Below are 14,432 nucleotides of genomic sequence, written 5' to 3'. Positions count from 1 at the left end.
ATTGTGTTGTTGATCCCATTCATAGGTCAGGAAATAGTCTTAGAGAATTTAAATAACTTGCTCCTGGTTGTACTGTCACTGAGTGGCAGAGGTGGATTTCACATCTAGGCCGTGAAGCTCCAAGGTAAAGCTCCTCAACCCTTCACATGTTTTAGCTACAGAATAGAGTGGGCCTGCCTTCCTACCTCTCTGGCGGTCCCTCCACCTTTCCTCCCTGCACCCATACACTTTGTGCTAATTCGGTCACTCAGCACTTCTTGGCCATCTGCTCTGCACATGTGGTGCCGCAAGATAAAGAAATAAAACACAACATTTCTGTTCCTGAGTTTATCCGGGTGGGGAAGGGAAGATAGAATACACGCAGTAAATATTTTTAAGGTGGGGTATTAATCCTGGGATAATCACAGCGAATGTAGGCCCAAATCTTTATGGTGGTGAGTTGCTCCTGCCTTGGAGTGACTCTCCCAGCAAGATTATAGAATGTTTTCTGTTGATGTGGTTTCACAATATAGGCTCCCAGCCCCCATTCATTCATCTGGTCAATTTAAAAGATGTATTTATAATTACAGGACTTGCCTCACAAATCAATGAATCGTTTATATACCTTGCGTGGCAAAAGTAATTGCAGATGATTAGGGGTTTTTATGAAAGACGACTTTTTTGTTTGTTAATCTGTGTCTTCTCTCTTCAGCCTTCTCCAGAGTTCTGATCACGAAGTTGCACACAAAATCAAGGCTGGACTGAAAGGCCTCATTCCCACACTGGAAAAAAACAAAAACACCAGCAAAGGAATAGAAATGCTACTTGAAAAACTGGCGGCATAGTGGACACAGTTAAGAACAAGATAGAATCATTTTTCCTCTTCTCTTTTCCCAGGGTGGAAAAGAAGGGCTTGGGTCCACCTTTCTGGGAATCTGGGTGCTCAGTACGTGCTTCTTCTTTGTATAAGAGTCTATTTATAAAACATTTTCTAAAAATGGCCTCTCTCTCTTTTTTTTTTTTAATCCCAGCCAACTCCTCTATCATACTACTGAGCAAATGAAATGTGAGGCGGTAACGTGAGAGGTTTAACCGTCCTAGACAGTGGAACCAACCAGATACATAGCAGGTAGGAGCATGAGTTGATTCAAGGGAGAAGACGTCACCAGAAGCAGTAGTCTGAGAAGGCTTCACAGAGGAGGTAGGGTTAGGGGACTGTGAAGGAAGGCAGGGCAAAGAAAAAAAGGAACCCAGGGGAGTCTGGTGGGAGAAGGGAGCAGAAAGTGAATTGCTTTGGGGGAACTTCTGGAAGCCTTGAGAGGGAATACCCTATAGCAAGAGCAGCTGTCTTAGGGATTGGGTTCCCGGTTAGATTTTGTTTGAAAGGGACTCGAAACAGAAGGCTCCAAGGGGGGAATGTGCTACAGGAATGAGGGCATCACCGTGGTAGAGGTCTCAGGTCAAGGTCATTGGGAGAATCTCCGTATCTTTGGAGCCAGAATTTCCAAGTAAATAGTTCCTTGTGATAAGACTTTCTCCCTTGAGATTTTCCCTTAAATAGTTGAAGCCTTTACAAGGTTTGCGTTAGAGGAAAGGAGATGCCAATTTGTTAACAGTGTAGAAGTTTAAATTTAAGTGTGAGTAGGATGTTTGAATTTTAAAACTGCTTGGTGGTTAGCAACCCAGTATGGAAGGGTTGGTAGACTCCTTAGGGCTCCTGTAGCTCTGCCTGCTTTGGATACCAAGCCTTGGGGCTTTCTGTAAGCAGCCTGCAGTACAGGACATCCCCCCAAGCCAGTCCCTGCATTACACCTGCTGGAGAATGGCTGTGCCTTATCTGACCAGACTGAGGCGGTCCAAGACGACCGCCAGCATACAGGACACCAGCATGCCACCCACCTCCGTCTTGCTGAAAACACTGAGCCCTACCCAGGAAGCAGAAGAGCTGATACCTGTAACTGGCCTTTGGCATTGGTCATCCTGCTGGGTCTCAGGTGGAGGTGGGATGGGTGAGGAGATGAATGGGTAAAAGGCAACATCAGAGCTTTCTTTTGTTTGGCAAGTACATTGCAAATGTGATTGCCACAAAAAGAGTGCGTTCAGAGAGCAGAAAAAGCCCTGCTGTTTGTTCTGTCTCCAAAGTACCATGTATCATTTGAAAATTAGAGCCAAACCAAAGCAGCAGCCCTTCCTCTGGCCCGCTTTTCTGCACCTCTGCTTTGCCCTGCCCAGAAGCAACAGATCTCCAGTTCTTTTCAGCTCTGCTAAGTTTGTAATGCAGATTTGGGTTTTTGTTGTGGGTTTTATTTGCTTTATTGTAGGCATTTTCTTCTGACTTCCTGTTATAGGAAAATCTAGATTAAGACTTTTCATGACACTGGGCACCTGGGTGGCTCAATCAATTGAATATCTGACTTTGGCTCAGGTCATGATCTCAGGGTCCTGGTTTTTTTTTTTTTAAGATTTTATTTATTTTTTCATGAAAGACTCAGGGAGGCAGAGACATAGGCAGAGGGAGAAGCAGGCTTCCTGTGGGGACCCCGATGTGGGACTCTGTCCCAGGACGCCGGGATCACGACCTGAGCCAAAAGCAGATGTTCAACTACCACCCAGGTGCCCCAGAACTGCATCATTTTTGGTAAATCAGTGTTCAGGGCCTACCTAATGACGTTGACATAAGTTGTTAATCATTGACGTAAGCCGTAAACTTTACTTGTATTTCCCATACCATTTTATTTTCCTGGAATTAATTGTTGCTTCATTAATTTTCATTTGCTTATTTTTCTACATTCTTGTCATCGCTTTTCCCCAAACTTTTTGTTAGAATTGCCTCAACTTCTCTAGCAGGTTCCATTTTTGTCTCTTTTTCAGCTGGGCAAGATGCCCCTGTTATTCCAGTGTCCATGCCTTTCCCTGGGGCTCTGGGGCCCTGACCCATGGGATTCAGTGTCTCCCACCCAGTATGCCATGTGTGGTCCTGGAAGTGCTGAGGTTTTACCAGCTTCATCCACCACTCCACCCGGCCATGCACACACTTCTCCAGTGGCTCTTGCCTTAAAGAACTCTGGTGTAAACTCATCCCAGGGAGCCCGTGCCTTAAGTTGTTGGTGGATTCTAAGGAGCCTGGCCAGGGACCATTGGAGGTGGTGTTCCTGGGAAAGGTTTCTTAGACTGTAGACCCCCAAGGCAGAGTCCCTGGCCTGCCAGCCAACCTTGGGTGTGCAGACTGGATACTTCAAGTTGGTGCACTGCCTTGCAGCCAGGGTAGAAGATAGCATGCTGGTGGTGGCGGAGCCGGAGGTGGGAAGGTAAGCTGCAGGATCCGTCAGTGCCTAGAGCTGCCCTGCTGCTGGTCATGTGGTTATGCAACGTGACCCTTTATCGGGCCTTTTGAATTGGATCTTCAGAAACTTGCAGCTAGAAGTGTGCAGACCTTTCTTTGAATATTTCCATACCAACACATTGAATTGGCTGGCATTCTTGTTTTTCCCTTAGACACCCCTCTAGAAGCCAGCTGGCTTTTTGGGGGGCCTAAGGAATTGCTGTACAACCACTGTCATCATCCTGGGCCTTTCCACTATTCCTCCTACTGAAGGCCTGCTTCCAGGGTCCCATGTGTTTCTTTTTCTTACTTAACACCTTCTTGAAAGAGACAAAATCTCTGACGACTTCCTATGAAAGAATGCAGATGAGATAACATTTTTAAAATCTGAATGTCTTCATTCATTCCCTTTCATACCTGGGTACTTAGCTGGATATAGAATTCTAGTTTGAAATTACTTCTGCCTCAGAATTTTAAGAACACTGGTCAATATTTTCTTTGATGTAGACTTGCTATGGAAGCTGAATGCCATCTTCATTCTCAGTCTATTATATATGTGGCCTTTTGCGGGGGCAGGGCTTCTCAGGAAGGTTTCTTATTCCCCAGTAGCCTTATCTTGCAGAAGATTGTGCATTGGTATATGACACGTATCTATTTTCCATGCTTCATGCTGGACACTTGGAAATGTTTTAGAAAACATAACTCTTCCATTCTGGGAGTTGTGTTTGCATTGTTCCTCTGACTTTGTTTTTTCTTTTTTCTTTGGAACTCCTGTTAACTCCGATTATGAATGCTGGTTTGATCCTCTAATTTTCATTTCTTTGGCTTTTTGCTTTGCCCAGAAATGAGATATATTTCCTCTCCTTCCTCTGCCAGCCCTCCCACTGAAGTGTCCTATCTTTTAGTGCTTTGGATGAACTCTCTTATGTCTCGGGAAGTGTTTTATGTTTATTTTAACTTTGTTTTGTTTTACTTTGTCTCTTTTCTGTTATCTGCTCTTTTGTGTATATTGGTCTCTCGCCGATGTTTGAGGCTTTGCTGGAGAGATCTTTGGCTCTCTTTCCAGTTCAGACACTGGAAACCGATGAGAAAGGGGCAGGCCTGTGCTCTCCTGCTGAGGGTTCACTGCACAGGTGTGGAAGCGGCTGTTTCACTGAAGTCCTCCAGATGTCGACATCTGTAGGTCTTTCCTATGGGGCCCCTTTGTGCCTCTGGAGAGAAATCCACCTGGCAGCCAGTATTCTAGTTGCTCAGCACTCTGTGCTCAGATTTGAATTAATCCACTTACTTAGAGTGAGGAGAATGCCTCTCCCTCGTGCTGTCTTGTCCTGGGGCCCCTAATCTGGAGGAATGAACAAACGCAAGTCCAGAAAATACACTGTCGGCCTTCTGGCAGGATACTGAGTGATAAACCAGTTTCGGGCAGTCCTCCTGTTTCTCATCCCAGGCCTTTCCCCAATACCTAGAACCTCAAACTGCCGGCATTTTGTATATATCCTGCTGAGAACTCTCTTGTTCCTCTGCATGCACTTGGCATTCACCTTTCTCCGCCCTGCTTCTTCACTGCTTTCTGTTCTTCCAGATGATTTGTTGCTAGTGCTCACTCACTGATAGCTTTTTCTCTCATTTACTTTGTTCTTATGAGTTTGTACCATTTTTATTATTAGCAGAAATTTACACATGGTTTTAACCAAACTGAAGACAACTGGGCTGGCTGGAGGATTTATTTCCCATGGAAGAGCTTGATTTGCAAATGTCTTTAATTTCAAAATACAGCTTATTTGCAGTTTTCAGATTGCACCAACCCCATGCTTTTCCCTGGGATCAGATGTTGCCTACAAGGAAGAAAGAATCTTGTTTTCCTTTTAAGCCTGGGGTGCTGTCTGTTTGCATAATGGTATAAAGACCCTTGCAGGAAATGGCTTCCTGCATGCTTACTCTCAGAAGATTGGCTCTTACATGAGATGTCACTTGTGTTACTGTTTTCAAAGAAGTTTCGTAAAGATTATGCCTTAATTATAGCAGGTTTATCACTTAGGTCTTGGAAAGATGAGGGTGTGTTTGTATTTTTAGAAGAGGGCACAAGGTCTCAAAGCAGTTAATACTGAGCCACTAACCATAAACATTCTATACCAAAACTAATGAACTCAACAAATGGAAATCTGCTGCTTGAGTTCTTTTCTCACTTCTGGTACTGCTTACCCTAAGGAAACTGAGTTTACAATAATCTGCACCTGGTACAGGCTGAATCCTGCCCCTTTGAGTTTCTGTGTGAGAATCCTACCTATGCCACCAGCCCCGGCCCAAGTGCCTCAGAATGTGTGCGATTTGGAGACACAACCTTGAAAGAGGTAAGTCAGGTAGAAGGAAGTCACAGGGGTGAACCCCAACCCAGTATGACTGGTGTCCTTACAAGAAGATAGGGACCTAACCCACGTAAAGAGAAGACCACATGAAGGTCGAGAAGATGGTGTCCGCCAATCAAGGAGGGAAGCTGCTCCTGAATGGAATCCACCTTGCTGACTCTGTGATCTTGGACTTCTGGCCTCCGGTACTGGGAAGGGATAAAGTTCTGTTGAAGGAACCCGGTCTGTGGTATTTGTTACGGCCACTCTAGCCAGTGAACCCATCGTTTCTTGCCTCAATTTAAAAACACCACCACCAAAGTGACCCATATTCCCTAACCTTCTACCCCGTGAATTGTTAAGGCTTTTATTTACTTATTTGTATTATTATTTTTTAAGATTTTTATTTATTCATGAGAGACATAGAGAGGCAGAGAAGCAAGCTCACTGCAAGGAGCCCAATGCGGGACTCGATCCCTGGACCCGTGATCATGCACTGAGCCAAAGGCTGATGCTCAACCGCTCAGCCACCCAGGGTCCCTGTTAAGGCTTTTATTTTATTTATTTTTTTGTTAAGGCTTTTATTTATTTATTCATTTATTTATTTATTTATTTTTCTATTTTTTGTGTGAAGCGGCGGCGGGAGGGGCGGACGGTGCAGGGGGGAGGGGGAGGTGCGGAGGGGGCGGGGGGGTGTGCAGGGGTGTTAAGGCTTTTAAATGAACATTCTTACCCTGGAGATATAGCTTACTATTTGGATCCCATGACCTTTCTGAACAGGAACTAGATGGCTGCTCTGCTCTGCATTCCCAAGTGTGCAAACACATCAATGGCTGTGTACATGTTTGTACCCCAAATAGTGCCTTGGAAGATCTGCTCCTTCCATTTCTGTTCCTATAAAGGAATAGTGTTTGGAATCAAAATGTTTTATCATCTGATTTTTAAACATGGATTCATGCCCACTGCCAAATCTAAGTGGACAAAGCTGCAAAAATGTGGTAATGAGAAATTTTGGTCCATGCTCTCTTGTTCTGAGGGGAATTAATTATGTCTTGAGGGAAAATAATTAGTGCTTAGTTCTCCCCGCTGGGTGATGACCACTTGAATGAAAGGTGATAAGAATCTGGTAAGGTTATGAGAATCCTCTGTGTGCTCTTGATGACAATAATTAAGCATAATGAATAATTCAGATATTTTAAATGACTTCCAGATGCTTGAAAACAGACTTGCCTTTTAGATAGAAGTTCTCCTGTATTTGGAACTTGTATTTTTACTGATACACCTACCAGTAAAGACATGTGCTTGACTCGCTGTTACATTCAACAGTGTGCAGTGGTGGACAGACAGACCAGGCTTTTTAAAGAAGTGTGTATAACAGCAAGAAAGGCATGTGAGGGAAAAGGAAAGGTCAGGTTTATTTTTCTTGCCAAATCGACTGTTCTGCTACATCTTTATTGCTTAATATCTAAGTCTAGTTCCAAATATCGAACTGTTGGAATCCACTGTGTCTGCTTGTGTTAACAACCTGGTGGACATGTTTTTGTCTGGCACCACTGGGGCTCCCCTCCCACATTTCACGGTCACCCTGTTTGGGGTGAACCATCATGACCTGCCTCCACTGGTTGCAGATAATCCACACCACCATTCCCTCAGGCCCAGTGATTAGTTGATGGGTATTGATACTGTCATGAAGTAGCATCTAATTAGAATCTGAGGTGGGAGTAAAACCAAACCTTGAGCTTCCTGGGCCTCTGTGGGAGAAACTGTGGAAGCTGCTGCCCCTGCCCCTGGGATCTCAAGCTCCTCAATCTGCTGCCTGATGCTGCCTATCTGGATCTTATACTCTTATTTCAACAGTTCTAAAAATGGAGTTTTCTTCACGGTTAAACAAACCCAAAAAGGTGCATCTTAGAGTTGATAGCATCTTTGCCTGGTCATTTTTTGACAGGCAGGTTGCTTTCTCAGTGATACATAAAATAATGGTCAGGGCCTGTTACAGGTGGTAAAACACAGTGTTCCATCTTTTCTTCTCTGTGTAAGTCTGCTTTACTTTTCTTTAGTAGTTTTTCACTTCCTTCCAAACTTTTGATTGCTGGACTCCTGAATGTGAACAGGATTAGGATGAGGGGTCTTCTGTGTTTGCATACAAAACACACCCCTTCTGAAAATGAAAATCCAGTAAAATGAGAGGCAGAGTGCCAGGGGCCCCAGCCCAGGACCACACTGTGATTTGAAGTCTGGTGGTCCACACTGGGCCTCCTTGGAAAAGACACATAGCCGATATGCCTCAGTTTCTTCATTTATAAAAAGATAATGCACCTATCATATGTCAGTATGAGGATTAAATGAGTTTATATATGTGGGCTTTTTTTTTTTACTCTAAAGCATTTTTGTTTAAATTTTTAAGTTGAGATATAATTGACGTGTCGCATCGTATAAGTTTAAGGTGTAAACGTTGGTTGATAGATTTTATATATTGCAATGTGAATGCCATTGTAGCATCAGCTAACAGTCTATCAGTCACACAATTGCTTTTTTTGTGAACGAGAAATACCTAATCTCTTAGCAAGTTCAATGTTTATAGTACAGTACTGTTGCCCATAATCACCATACCAATCACATATTTTAGTTTATTGCAGCATTATTTGCAGTAACCAAGACATAGAAACCAACTAAGTGTCCATCAATACATAAAGAAGATGTGTATATATACATACATACACACATTGGACTATAACTCAGCCACCAGAAAGAAGAAAATCCTGCCATTTGCAACAATGCAAATGGATTTTTTTTAAGGTTTTTTTTATTCATGAGAGACAGAGACACAGGGAGAAGCAGGCTCCCTCTGGGGAGCCTGATGTGAGACTTGACCCCTGGATCACGCCCTGAGTCGAAGGCAGATGCTCAACCACTGAGCCACCCAAGTGCCCAATGTGAATGGATCTTGAAAGCATTAATGCCAAATGAGATTATGTCAGGCAGCAAAGAACAAATACTGTATGCTATCACATGTGAAATCAGCCAAAGCCAACCTTGTAAAAACAAGAGTGGAATGGTGATTAAGAGGGGCTGGAGGGATGGGGAAATAGGATAGATGTTTAAATACACAAACTTGAAGCCAGTCCTGAAAATGAGCTTACATTTGGTAAAGGACCTACAGCTGGGCCTGAGACAGCTGGGGCTCACTCAGGGCCAGGCTTCCACACGGGCAGATAGAATCATGGCATTGGGGATTGCTGGAAGAGCCCCTGTGAGGACTGGAAGTCATGACTTGTATATCAAATTTCCCATCTTTGACATTTTCAACATAAAACATTTCAGCAACCCTTGCCCCAAAATTCAAACCTGTACTTTTGAGTATATATTGGCTAAGAAGTCACATGGAAACTTCCATGAATTCATTACCGTTTTTAGGTTCACATTTTACAATTTAAAACATCAGTGATGTTTAAAGTAGTCAAAGGTGGGAGTACTTGGGTGGCTCAGCTAGTTAAGCATCTGCTTTCAGCAAGGCACATGATCCAGGGTCCTGGGATGGAGTCCCTGTATTGGGCTCCCTGCTCAGCGGGAGTCTGCTTCTCCTCCCTCTGCCCCTCCCCCTGCTCATGTGCACTGTCTCACTCGGTCTCAAATAAAGAACATCTTTTAAAAAATAAAGGAAAGCGTAAGCCGTTGTTCCATTTGTAGCTAGCGCCTAGGGTAAGAGGGTTTGCAGGCCCCTCGCTTCTCTCTTCTGCCCACATATTAGGCAGAGGGTGAAAACAAAGGAACTCACATCATCAGCTCCTTTGAAAATGCAAACAACCCTGGTATGAACAACACCTTCCAATCTATCACCTGCTCCAGTAGGCGGCTAAGACTAGACAGCTTGGAAAGGAACTGTGTTCTCTTGGGGAAGGAGAAAGGGGTAATTTAAAGTTCCCTAGCTGGGCCACTAGTCCTGGGTAGAGCAGAGAAGTGGGGGGATTTCAACTCGTAAAGTCTTGGCATCTAGAGATGGAGTGTGGGTCAGCACCAGGGGACAGTGTGGCTGACTCTAGGTGGGTGCCATGTAGAGCGCCTGGACCCAGTATGGCTCCTGCTGTGTGAGAGGTGATCTGGGTCCTCAGTATCTCTCACCTGTAACAAGGCCACCTGCCTCCTGTTCCCTCAATTTACAAAGACTCTTTAAAACCAGATTCTCTACAAGTGTGAGGGGATGTTGCGGGCAGTACCAGAGAGAGACGTGCTTGGGGTTTAGTTTCAGAAGATCTGGCTTTGAGGCTGGGTCCTGGTTCTGACCAAGAATGTGGGTAAGCACAATCTTTATAAGCCTTTGTTTTCTTACCTGTAAGAGTAAGAATGATATCGGAAAAATCAGAGGGCTGGGGTCAGATGTGCATGAGATTGTGCTTGTTGAAGGTGCCTGTAAATCTGTAGGTGTTTATGATTCCCCCCATGAGACATTCTTTGCCTAGTTTGGTGACCAAGTCGCAGGCTTGCAGTATGCAGAGCAAAAAACTCCATTATCAAAATTCTAGAAATAGGGCAAAAAGATTTGCCACATTTAGCAACATGCTAGAACCTTATCTACAAAACCACAGAAGTTTCTGACTTTCCTAGGGAGATGTAACTTTGATATAGTCCATTATTAATCAGAGCTCAGATTCTGGAAAGGTGACTCATAAGAAAATAGAAATCAACATGCTGCAAACAATTTCTGTCCAAAGTGGAGACCACTCAAGATTTGTTTTGTTGCCCTGTTCGTGTTGATCTGACTTTGCCATCTTTTCTACTGGTCGTTCATCGAATGTATGCATGTACGTATATATGTGTGTGTTTTATGTATGCATTTGTATTAGAGGAGGAAAATAATTTCCTCTAACCAAGTTCTAAGCGGGAGCTCCTGTAGGAGGAGACCGATTAACAGGAGAAAGGCATGCAAATTTATTTAAGTTCTGCAAGACACGGGAGCCTAAGGAAACGAAGACCCAAAGCAGTTGAACCTGAACATTTTGATACTAGATTTGATGGAGGAGAGAGTTGTGGGAAAATAGGACCAAAGGAAGAGTGTAGTAAACTGAGGAGAACCGCAATGCCTTCTTCAGAATTCTCTTGGCGTCCCTCCATTTTGGAGATGAGGGTAGATGAGGAAGAGGACACTCCTGCGCCTGCAGTTCCTCAGATTCCTTAAGCTTTCGTATTCGCTGTGTATGTCCTGAGCCCCATCAATATAAATAGCTCTACCATCTTTTTTTTTTTTCCCCTCTTGAATGAGTTCTGTCAACTTTCAATGCATTACATATTTGTAGGAGAGTCGTATTTTAGGAAAATCCATTTGATATTACGAACTAGTTTCTCTTCTGTATGGCACTTTACATGTAATTATGTTATTTTGCAACCTTTTGGTACTCAAAATGCTAGGAGATGTATTCACACTTTCTAAAAGGTATCAGCTAGCTGATGCTACTTTCCATATGGGAGAAGTGAACTGTAGGTTTCTTGTGCTCTCTGAAAGTAAAGCAACCCTGCAAAAACTTTGGGAAACTGAAATAGTAACCTACAGAAAGCCATTATTATTACATGGGGAATTTTTTTTTTTTTTTTTTTTTTTTTTTTTTGTGTGTGTGTGTGTGTGTTCCCAGATCCCAAAAAGTAATCTCTTGAGCTTTTCTGAAACCTTAGGACCTATCTTGCTAGTGGATGCACAAATTAGATCAAGATAAAGCACATACACTTCTGGACGCAGTATAAAGCTAGGGTGGCCTGCCCCGAGATAGGCTGGTTGTAGCTCCTGGGGACAGAGCTTGGTGGAGCCACTGTCCCTGCTTGGGGTGCCTGCTGCTGCCCTAGAAGCTCCATGCAGAACACACACTAAATACTGAGCTTTTCTCCTTGGCTTTCTTTCTGAAAAGTGGATATCCCTTTTGTATTTCAATTAGCAAAAACAGGTACTGATGTAAGTCCTTCAGGAAAATGAAGTGGTGTAACTCAAACTTGAGAAAAGCAGGAGGTACCTGCATTTCTGCTCAAGATTTTGTTGTCAGCTGCAGTCACCACACACTAGTCTATGGAACGCTGTTAGATTCAGATTGCCTTCTAAGTGTAATTTGTTTTAAAGAAAGCTTTAGAGCTTCACTTTGTGGTTACAGAAAACTATTAAGATTTCACCAGCTTGGGATTTGTAAGGAAGATTGGATAATTGAGAAAAGAAGGGCCTGACAAGACCATTTCCCCTTTTTGCTGAGAAGTCCTAAGTGAGGCAGTCCGACCCACCTGAGAAGTGTTGGAGCCAAGAAAATCTGTGAAAGAAAAAGCAGCCATTTGATAGGAAAGTTTACTGTGAGACCAAGGTAGGCAGAAAGTACAGTGACCCCTCAGTGGGAACGAGCCACTTCAAATGGAATATGTCTCTGGAGGAGTTTGTTTCTCAAAGTTCTGCCCAGACCTGAAGTGCAGTCAGCAAGACTTGAGATCCTAGCAAATGAAGAGGATACGTGTGAAGTCCATATTTAAGTCCATCAGAATAAAAATCAAAGATAAAAATCTCTGTGGTGCCTGCATGTGGTATGTCCTTAAATCTTTTTTTTTTTTTTTTTTCTTCAGGGTATTACAGCTTCTGTCTGCCATTTATAAATACAGTTCATGTTCCTATGACCCCAGGGGTTCCTGCCTTTTCCCCTCTCACTTGTAAAACTGCCAACTGGTATCATTCCCTGTCTCTTGCCTTCCCCTGGGTGTGCTGGGGAGAAAGGACCAGCAGTCCAGGAAACTAGCCTTCAGGGACTTCAGCAGAAGTACTTGGCCCTCCTCCACCAGGACTACTTGGGGAGAGGGCTGTTCTCCATCACCAGAGAAGCAGGGAACCCCTTGTGCTTTGATTTTATTATATGATAAGTGATGCATTTGAGAGAAGGTATAAGAGCTCAGTGCCTGGATTTTGAGGGTTGGCCTAGGAATCAGGATTATTATGGTAGAATGAAAAGATCTCTGGACAGATACAAATTCTGGTCCCCAACTTGCCAGCAACCAGATGTGTGACCCAGGCTGAGCCATTTAAACTTTCTGGATTGCTCCTCTGCCCTCAAGAAGAAGGGGCTCTAAAGAGATGAGGTGGTTTTCTGATGGGATCCTTGAAGACCCAGGGTGCCCTGAAATGCCTTGGGAGCTGGAATGTGGAGGTAGGTAGGTGGAACAGATGGGGTTCCTGACCAACCGCCTGGGCTCCAATCGGGGCAGCCTGACTTCTGTTTACTTATATCCGTGTTCAAGTTTAGAGCAAGATTTCCTTTTGTAATGGTTTAATTGGTAGAAATAAAACAATGTGGCACACCTGGGTGGCTCAGTCGGTTAAGCGTCTGACTCTTGATGTTTGGCTCAGGTCATGATCTTGGTGTGCTGGGATCAAGTGCAAATAGGGCTCTGCACTTAGTGGGGAGTCTGCTTGAAGGTACTCTCCCTCTTTCCCCACCTCGTCACCCCCCTTACTCATGTGCTCTTGCACTCTCACACTATCTCCCTAAAATAATCCTTAATAAAAAAATGAGAAAATCACTGGTAATTGTCATTCTAGATGAAATGGTCGGCAGTTGCCTACTCGCCATCCCATGGCTGTGTCCTCCGTGCCCCATGAGGTCAGCTAGCAGTGCCAGAGGAAGCATAAGGCTGGAAACAGATTTCCTGTGAAGTCAGGGGGCCTTAAGTATCAGAGTTCCTTGATTGTTGGCCATTCTGAAGCCTGCTACCTAATTTCATATTCATAACCTTAAGGGGAGATAGTAAATTTTATAAGCTACAGGCCCCACAAGCCCTGGATCCTCCTTCACATTAAGCCTGAGCTGCTGCATGTGCAGACCTCACTGCGGACATGTCCCAGTGAACTGAAAATGCCGTCTTCAAAAGAACAAACGAGCCATTTGCAGTGGGGTGAGGGTTGCTTTGCAAGCTCAACCTCATTAAGTATTGGCAAAACCCATGCTATGTTATTCCTGCTAATGAGGAATGGATGGGAAATAAGTCCCTGCTCTGCTTTCATCTCCACCAACACTTTCATCAGAGCAGCACAGCTTCGAGGTGAAGAGCACATGCTGCAGATAAACCGCCTCGGGTGGAGTTCTCCACCACTCCCTAGTTATGTGACAGCAAGTGAGTGAAACCACCGCTGCAAGCCCCAGCTCCTGCATCAACAAAAAGACCAGTAATCCCCTGTGGAATTACAGTGCCTGGACTTGTAGAAAGCACTCCTTTAGGTTCTGGTTTTCCTTATTACCGTTGTTGAGTGATTAAGGCAGAAGCAACTAGTTTCCTTAATACTTGAGAAACATGACCCCAATTTTTAGGTAGCTGGTCTGTGTCCAGATTGAAGACAGTATTTCTAGCCTTCGTCTCAGAAGTTTTTTGCTAGTGAGAAAAGGTCCTGTTAAAGGTGAGTGTCCTGTTCTGGTCTTTTCCCCATCCTACTTCGAGTTTGGATGTGATGGCTAGAACTCCAGCAGGCACACTGAATCGTGTGGCTAAGGTTTGTACCCTTCGGGTGGAGGAACGGTGAGCAGAAGAAAGCCTGGGTGGGTCCCTGACAACTTCGTGGGGTCGTTATTCTAGCCTTGGACTGTCAATTCTCAAATTGTTTTTATCAAGGCAGGGTTCTCAAATCACCTGTATGATTTAAGATGGATTTCTGGGCCCCACTCCCAGAATTTGTGATTTAGTAGGTGTAGTTTGGAGCCTAAGAGTCTTCATTTTTTAACAAGTTTCCAGGTGATGTGGACCGTGCTAGTCCCAGGACCATGTTTTGAAAGTCAGGG

General features: G+C 44.1%; 1 protein-coding gene across 1 annotated transcript in view; it reads left to right on the top strand.

Annotated features, from left to right (window-relative positions):
• PUM3 (pumilio RNA binding family member 3) overlaps positions 1–977 on the top strand; it is a 44,757-nt gene extending 43,780 nt beyond the window's left edge. The window contains exon 18 of the mRNA XM_072839705.1: positions 692–977. Coding sequence (XP_072695806.1) covers positions 692–824 — 133 coding nt within the window. The 3' untranslated portion in view covers positions 825–977. The remainder of the gene's footprint in view (positions 1–691) is intronic.
• Positions 978–14,432: the final 13,455 nt, after the last annotated feature.

The sequence above is a fragment of the Canis lupus genome, chromosome 1 (genome assembly GCF_048164855.1).
Source record: "Canis lupus baileyi chromosome 1, mCanLup2.hap1, whole genome shotgun sequence".
Classification (NCBI taxonomy): domain Eukaryota; kingdom Metazoa; phylum Chordata; class Mammalia; order Carnivora; family Canidae; genus Canis; species Canis lupus.
The sequence above is the reverse complement of the archived record's forward strand: the minus strand, read 5'-3'. Positions and strand labels throughout refer to the sequence as shown.